This window comes from Perkinsus marinus (genome assembly GCF_000006405.1).
Source record: "Perkinsus marinus ATCC 50983 genomic scaffold scf_1104296958712, whole genome shotgun sequence".
Taxonomy (NCBI): domain Eukaryota; phylum Perkinsozoa; order Perkinsida; family Perkinsidae; genus Perkinsus; species Perkinsus marinus.
In genome coordinates this window covers 1,083,084-1,090,839 of record NW_003206658.1, presented here as the reverse complement: position 1 = coordinate 1,090,839, position 7,756 = coordinate 1,083,084, and the positions used below count along the sequence as shown (strand labels likewise).

The following is a 7,756-nucleotide window of genomic DNA, read 5'->3' as shown; positions in this document are numbered from 1 at the left end:
TCTTCATCCACGATAGACGCACTTAAACTCGGCATCGACTTCTCCTCCTCGTCGGGCTCTGAATAGGTCCATCATCTCCATAACAAGCGTGCCCACCTACTTCCACGAGTGTCATCTCTGGTAGCCTGAGATGATGCCTTCAACCCCTCAGGACGCCGCTTCAATATCATCTTCGGCCCGAGGGCTCTAGAGGGAAAGGTCGGCTTCCTGAGAACGAGACATGAAATGTTTATATCAACACTGAAGGACACGAGGAGTGTATAAAGTTATCAATACTTTCTATAAACAGCCTCTCACCTCTCCTGGGCATCGTCATCATCATCATCCTTCTTATTTCCCTCACTCGAAGACGACGACGATGACGTTCCGGAAATCATAAATGGGAAAACACTATTATAAAATATTTTCAGTCTCCAAAACCAGTCTCCTGCAGCCGTGTTGGTGATAGTGAAGAAATTATGGGGAAATTCTATCTGATTTTCCTACACGTTCTCCACCCTAAGTCACTTGTAAATTTCAGGGAACAAGTAAGTTCTCCAACCCAACAAAGCGAATTATAGAAACTCATGGACTGATCTCAGTTTGAGCACATCTGCTGGAAGGAAGCTCGGGAAAACTCATGAATCTTCCAACTGTGCGCAGAATACACATCTGAAAATATTTCCATTACAACAGTCACTACTCTTCCTCCTCTACCATATCTCTCTCGATCGCCGTGCACTCCTCAAGCCGATCTCGGATGAAGTTCGGGAGCTCCCTTCTGATCAATGACTAGATAGGCTCCCACCCCAGACTCAACTCATTGACGTGCTCAAAATCCATACATGTCAACGAGCTACATCGTGAGCTTTAAATTTACTCACTTGATGTACAATGGAGTTTCACGACCCGTTTTGCGTGAAGTGGCGACGTAATACTCCGTGAAAACCCCAATATTCGCGGTGATATACAGTAATCGTGGAATACTTTCATCAGTGTTTCTCATATCACTAGGGTGGTGAAGCTCCAATGAGCTCAAACGTAAAATGAGTTCTTTCCCTCGCAGCTACCTCAAGACCTCAGTGGCTCGTTCTACCCTTTCCCGTTTTCTTCCAATATCAACTTCGATCTCTCTCAACTCCGTATCAAGCTGCCTGATACTTCCTATAATTCCCTCAACTTCATCACCATCGTCAACCTATGCAAACCCTAAAGAGCTGCTGCGTTCTCTTACTACTACTTCATTTAGTAAATCAACCATCGTCGTCAACTTCCTTATTTTCCCTCTAGAAATATCTTCAACTTCACCAAGGTCGGATACAAAAAAGGCCCGTCGAGCTACCGTCTCTCGACACGCCTCCATATACCTACCCCGACACGACCTAAGACGTTTCTCCATAATTCCTGGGAGAGGAATTTCCATAAAGCCACGTTTTGAACTAACATCTTCAACTACGATCAACCATCATAAACAATTCTTTAATTTTCATATTGACTGTTGACTAGATGAATCACCACCGATGCGCTACAAATAACACCAAAGTGGATACAAATACTATTATATCTCCTCTCTGGCTGAACACAGGCTATATTTTCCAATGAGCAACTTCATTAACGTCTTATATTTAAAACCGTTTCATGCGTAATGCTCAAGCATCAATACGCTTCTCTCAAGTCCTTTTCCTAACCACCCTAATTCCTTTCCCTACTATCATCATCCTATGCTGTTTTACACGGTAGGAGCCAGCTAATAGCCCCTCCTAAGCGACTTCTAACACGTTGCTCTCATTCTTCTTCCTTTTCGCAACCATAACCTCCAATAGGTAACGACAGTTACTGTGATTTTATTCACATTTTAATCAACTACATAAACCTCCTCACATCTCGAGATCTTCCCAACGACTTTGCAACACGTTAGCCTCAGTCGCGTCCAACATACGTATCCTCCTGCCCGCCGTTTTGAGCTTTTCCGAATAAACTTCCGAGAGGCCTGAACCCAGCGACGATCCCCCCTAATTTTTGTCTCCACCAAAGATCAGGAAACCATACAGCTTTGAGAGATAGCATCCCCCAGGGTTTGATAACAAGGGGGTAAACGTTTTCAATGTGATGACATTCACAGTGGAAAATTCACAAAAAAGTTTTCCCGGCAACATTATAGGTTCCTCGATGATTCTCCAACAGGGATCAATCTATCTGAGAAATAACATCCCCCAGAAATCGGCAACAGATCGAAAAATGTTCCTCATATGCAGACATCCACATGGAAAACCAATCGAAGCTTTTGAAAATTCAAAATGAATTCCCCCCAAGAACATTATAGATTCCTAGTCTCTACTCTCACCTCCAATTCTCTCAATGGCTTCCCCCTGATGCCTTATAGCAACTCTCACTTCCCTCCACGACGATGCCAAGCCCTTCACCTGGAACCCCAAAACTAAGAATCTCCTCTATGATCAAGTCCTACCCTCTCGTCCAAATCACCCAACGATTTAACCAAATCGGACGAAATTACCCCCGTTGAAACGTTCTCTTTTGCCAACGACAACCTACACAGTACTTCTCCTCCCCCTATAGCCAACAGCCCTCCCAGCTACCTTCCAACGCCTCCATTAGCCTCTCTAGTGAACGTAGTGATAAACGCATTCACAATTCCACCAAAGATCGATTTCCCATCATCACCAGCAGCAGCAGCAGTAGCAGTCACTTCTCCATGTACCGCATCACGAGCTCTTTTGTATCTAACACGCAGTAACCTAAGATACGCCTCCCCAAGCCCTTCAACCTACTCACTTAATCTCTCCCATGAATATGTCAGAAATGTAATGAACGGCAGGAAAGACGCAAACTCCTCCTCAGCCGTCAGTCGCATAAGAAAAAGTTCCAAAACCAAACGTAGACCTTCTACCTCGGCAGCAGCGAATGAAGATACAACCTGTCGGATAATAATAATTTCATCACCATTGCATTTATCACTTCCTACTCTTTTTCTCGGCAACGGTGGGATAATTCTATCCGGAAAAGTTTCCACGAGACTTTTTCTGAGCCACAAAAAATCCGAAAATTTCCTTTTTACGTAGGAAATCCTCCGCTCGCCGTCCCTACTAAAAGTAGAGTCAATCTGAAGGATACAATTGTGCATAACAATACATCATTATCATCAGCGCCCTACGTCGTAAATGACCACTTGTGCCAGGCCTTCCCCAGCCGACGTAACGCCGGTTATTCTCACTTCAATGCTCCTACTACAGCCCTCCACATGCATAGAAAAAACAGGAATCTTCACTGTGCGCTCACGAGGAAATATCTTAGGTTCCCCAACGATTGATACAAAACAGGTCCACAACCATCAGAAACGTTATCATGCCTGCATCGGTTTCTTCTTGTCCGCCGGATCAACACTATCGAAACTAAGATGTAGAAAAATGCAACTAAATGAGATCTCTTCGAAGACCAACTTGATCTGCTCATCCTCCCCATGAGCCATCACGAGGTTCCTCGCGTCGCTTCCCCTCAGGCACGACTTGTCACCAGCATCACGCGGCTCCTGGTGGAGGATCGTTCGAACTACGTATCTGCAGAAAACAAGACCTATTTAACAAGCTTTCGTTCGAGAAACACTCTAAGAAATGTGAGGGGAATATATGCACTTTTGTGGGAATATATATTTGATCTCCTCAACTGAGCTCGTAAGTTTCCTCACGAATTCTCACCATATTCTGAAAATCCACACAATTTTCGGTAGAATTGTACAAAAACCAACGGTAATTTCCCAAAATTTCCGCATGATTTCCATATTTCTCGCAACGCATGTAGTTCACCATGTGTTGGTGACAATATGAAAATTCTGAGAGGAAATTTCGGGATTTTTTTTGGTTTCTGTACACTTGTACGACGAGAAATCATGTGAAAACTTCTATAATTAGAAAGTAACCACTCCAACTTAGCTGAGGAGAGCGAACATATATTCCAACACACCCTCCCCAATGTCAACCACATGTGTTGATTACAATATTAAGAAATCTTCCGGAAATGTGTACACTTCTCCCAATTCGTATATAAACTCCTATGAGTAGTGAGGGAAGTATTGAGCTCAGGTGAGGAGAGCGGACATATGTTCCAACACTCCCCCCCTCCTTACGTTTTCAAAGGCCCCATTCTGTACCCCAATGGTTGAACCTGTACGATATCTCCCAATCGACACTCGGAGTTCTCATCATGTGCCCATATCTACGATGAAGAATAGGAGGAGGAATCTTAGGTTCCCCCTAGGAAGATTCAAATGAGGTTGGTTTACCTTCTTCGTGTACCGAAAGGTCTTCTTATACCTCATGACATGCATGAAGCGATCGCAGAACACTCGGACACTTTTAGGGTGTTTATCGTTAACTACAAATCCTATCATCTCATTACCGGGCATCTTGTTCTTCATATCTAACACACGCAAGAAATGTACATGGGCAACTTCTGAGAGGAAATTTCGAATATCGAAATGTCTGATGGAAATTCTGAGAGTAAATTTCGGGATTTACTCCTTCGAGTTTGGGTAGAAGTGTACAGAAACCAACAAAAATTTCCCGAAATTTCCTCAGAATTTTCATATTGTCACCAACACACGTAGTTGAGAACGTGCATACTTTCCCACACTGGCTTCAATGTTTACTCTCAGAAGAAGTTAATACAAAATCATCATAATTACGTGCAACTCCACGATGTTATGACCGACACCAAGGCTCACGAGTTGACGAAGGAGTGGTATCACCAACAACAACAACAACAACAACAACAACAACAACAACAACAACAACACGAGCGTTGCCCACATGTTCGTAAATATCCAGCAGTCTGTCTCTGCCAGTACTTATAATGCCAATTTAATGCAGCCGTTGAGCGGACAAACATGGTGAAGTAGGGGAGCTTAAGAGAACTGAATTCCTCAATGTTCTCAACGGTAAACCAACTGTTACGAAAATCATCCATCCTCACACTGAGAGGCTCCTCGGCTGCTGACCTCTAGCATCTCGACAGATTCAACAAGATCAGTGATCATACAATTCGATCAGTTATACTATAGGGAGTTTCTGAACCTGAGTCCTTCCCATCATTGTAGTTGAACAGTAAGTTACCATCACTCATATTCTCCAACCCTCGTGACAGTAAGAACACTCAACACGATTCGAACAAAATTTGGTAAAGACGTTACTCGATAAGAGACCTCTCCCCTCATCCTCTTCCCTTCATTTCCTCATCAGCATACTCCACATACGACTGGGCCAACTCCGGTGTGATACGTGGTCTCACTCTAGACAAGCCTTCATCGATCAACTCTCGAGTTAATTCCATACTGCCCGACCTGATAGGATGAAAAGTTAAATAACGAAACTCACTTCGCTCCGCTGTTGACCTGTTCTCTATTTCCCTCCTGACTGCTACCATGCACGCCTCCTTCACCACAGCGACGATCTCAGCCCCACTATAGCCCTCTGTTGCCGAGACGAAATGATCATCTATATCATCATCGCTCACTGCATGTGGTACCTGCCCCCACCCAAGGTATCATAGGTCGATGACAGTAAGATACAAAACAGGCCCGAATGGAGGCCACCTTAGCTAGAGCTCCTCTCCATATCTTTCCTCGGGCATCGCTGTCAGGCAGGGGGACGTGGACGAGTCGATCGATCCTCCCCGGTCTCAGCAAGGCGGCATCCATCGCCCAAGGACGATTAGTAGCAGCTATCAAAACCACACCTGCAGGGAAATCCATACCACACCTCGCGTAGTTCGTCAGACCCTTACCCGCGCCAGCTTGACCACCAACTCCATCGAGCTCAGTGAGCAGCTGAGCCAGAACTCTATCGGCTACTCCTCCGCCTCCTGTCGCCCTAGAATAAGAAGGGATTCCGTCACGCGCCACGAAATTGCTCCCTTCACCTCTCCTGCCCGATGGCATCAACCTCATCAATGAAGACAACCGTTGGAGCAGCTTGTCGAGCCTTCCGGAAGAGGTCTCGGACCTTCGCCTCAGAGTCCCCGACCCATTTCGAAAACAACTCTGGACCTGATAAACATACCACTCCTCCTTCACCTCACGATCGGATGATTCCAACCACCTCCTATAGTGGATTATATACCACAATATTCACCCCGGATCCACATTACGAACAACTACGATAAATCCTCAATGGTTCGCTATTGACAGTTACTTCAATGAGCCATGCATCAATACGCCCCCTACCTTTGATGCTGATGAAGTTCATCTCCGTCTCAGTAGCCACCGCTCGAGCCAGCATCGTCTTAGAACATCCAGGAGGGCCGTAGAGTAGTATACCCCTCGGAGGTGCTACCCTAAGCAGGTGACTACCATCACCTCACCACCACCACTACTACTACTACTACCCCATTTCAGCAAACAAAGCACTGTGAGTCAACGGCCACACTACAGCTTCTATTAGCTTCTTCTTAACGTCCTCATAGCCTCCTATATCCGACCATCTCGTCCTCGCTACCTGATTATTAATACCACACTTCTTCCACAACCTATCAACAATTACCTCCACAATGAGCTCCTTCAGTGCACTAGGTTTGATGAACTTCAAAGCCTCCTGGACATGTCTCAACTCCACGCCCGCTGTCGAACCTTCGTTCATCGCCAGAGAACAAGCACGAGACAATAAGGCCTAGACAGATGCATAAAAGCGTCACGCGCCATAAAATTCGATCAACTACTTTCAAATCGGCCCCCACGAAACCGTGCGTTTTCCTCGCTATTTCGTCGATACTTGGCCGAAGTCGCTCTTGCACCGCTGGGGGGAAGTCCCGATGGAGAACCACTCTGAAACAGTTTTCTGCTGGTATCAACCATTTCGACGACCCCAGTCCCCCAAACAAAGGTGTGACCAGTCAGAGGTATCTTAGGTTCACTCTGGTAGGATACAGTCGAGGCCCCCCTGCATCTCTATTGACTTAATAGGCGTAGTTGCTAGAAGTGTTGGGGGTATACATGTTACCTTTCCTCAACTCAGTTCAGGAGTTTCCAAGGCTAATTATACAAGTTTACACACGAACTCGGGCAGAAGTGTACTAAAACCAAGAGTAAGAATCACCCAAAGTTTCCTCAGAATTCTCCTATTGCCACCAACACATGTAGTTGATCGTGTGCATACCTCCCTCCCCCCCCATCCTGGTTACTAGTACTCTATAATGTCCTTCCTCCCACTCTCGTCAGGGACACCCACTGAGACTTCAAGTTCGAATCGACCAGCTCGACGGGCTGCTGGATCGATGGCATTCGGCCTGTTGGTGGCGCCCAAAACGACCAAGGGGGGATTAGAACCTGCGCGGCAATAGGTACGCATCAACGCGGCAACATGACTATACCACTGAACCAAAGAGGACGTACCTTGGCTCATGAGGCCAGCTCCATCCATCTCCGTAAGCAAGGAGGCCACCATCCTCCTCTCTGCCTCGGTGCCCGAACTGTTCCCTCTACCCTCCCGATCGGGACAAACTGCATCAACTTCATCGATGAAGATCAGCGAAGCCAATCCAGAGTCACGACATCGCGCAAAGAGACTGAATATAAAGCAATTTAGTTGCATGGTAGTATCCAAGCTTCATCTTTGGACGACCCAAGTTCAATTCCCAAGTAGCATATTTTCTATCGATGATACACCCACAACTAGCCAAGACCCCATCACCTATGCACTGCCGCCTCTCCCTTCGTAGTAAGCTCAGTCGACTTCACCAACTCAACATGGATTGCCGTACCCGCTGCCTA

General features: G+C 46.0%; 4 protein-coding genes across 4 annotated transcripts in view; all 4 read right to left on the bottom strand.

Annotated features, from left to right (window-relative positions):
• The window catches only part of Pmar_PMAR011795 (hypothetical protein), a gene marked incomplete at both ends in the record, with an annotated part of 2,036 nt that extends 1,659 nt beyond the window's left edge, over window positions 1-377 (bottom strand). Inside the window, 2 exons of the mRNA XM_002773885.1 lie at window positions 101-207; window positions 298-377. Coding sequence (XP_002773931.1) covers window positions 101-207; window positions 298-377 — 187 coding nt within the window. The remainder of the gene's footprint in view (window positions 1-100; window positions 208-297) is intronic.
• A 1,479-nt stretch (window positions 378-1,856) lies between these two features.
• Pmar_PMAR011794 (hypothetical protein) lies at window positions 1,857-2,786 on the bottom strand (the record flags this gene model as incomplete). The annotated part of the gene is made up of 5 exons (XM_002773884.1): window positions 1,857-1,969; window positions 2,324-2,402; window positions 2,447-2,528; window positions 2,577-2,720; window positions 2,773-2,786. 5 exons carry the CDS (start codon window positions 2,784-2,786, stop codon window positions 1,857-1,859), a joined length of 432 nt encoding a protein of 143 aa, XP_002773930.1.
• Window positions 2,787-3,340: 554 nt separating this feature from the next.
• Window positions 3,341-4,881, bottom strand: Pmar_PMAR011793 (30S ribosomal protein S17, putative; the record flags this gene model as incomplete). Its single annotated transcript, XM_002773883.1, has 5 exons — window positions 3,341-3,389; window positions 3,438-3,554; window positions 4,121-4,209; window positions 4,277-4,413; window positions 4,803-4,881. The coding sequence occupies 5 exons, from the start codon at window positions 4,879-4,881 to the stop codon at window positions 3,341-3,343; spliced, it is 471 nt and encodes a 156-aa protein (XP_002773929.1).
• Window positions 4,882-5,168: 287 nt separating this feature from the next.
• The window catches only part of Pmar_PMAR011792 (cell division cycle protein 48, putative), a gene marked incomplete at its 5' end in the record, with an annotated part of 3,314 nt that continues 726 nt past the window's right edge, over window positions 5,169-7,756 (bottom strand). The window contains 11 exons of the mRNA XM_002773882.1: window positions 5,169-5,332; window positions 5,384-5,517; window positions 5,585-5,727; window positions 5,776-5,861; window positions 5,911-6,037; window positions 6,215-6,324; window positions 6,376-6,485; window positions 6,531-6,656; window positions 6,706-6,811; window positions 7,174-7,312; window positions 7,379-7,551. Of these exons, the coding sequence (XP_002773928.1) occupies window positions 5,203-5,332; window positions 5,384-5,517; window positions 5,585-5,727; window positions 5,776-5,861; window positions 5,911-6,037; window positions 6,215-6,324; window positions 6,376-6,485; window positions 6,531-6,656; window positions 6,706-6,811; window positions 7,174-7,312; window positions 7,379-7,551 (1,384 nt within the window). The 3' untranslated portion in view covers window positions 5,169-5,202. The remainder of the gene's footprint in view (window positions 5,333-5,383; window positions 5,518-5,584; window positions 5,728-5,775; window positions 5,862-5,910; window positions 6,038-6,214; window positions 6,325-6,375; window positions 6,486-6,530; window positions 6,657-6,705; window positions 6,812-7,173; window positions 7,313-7,378; window positions 7,552-7,756) is intronic.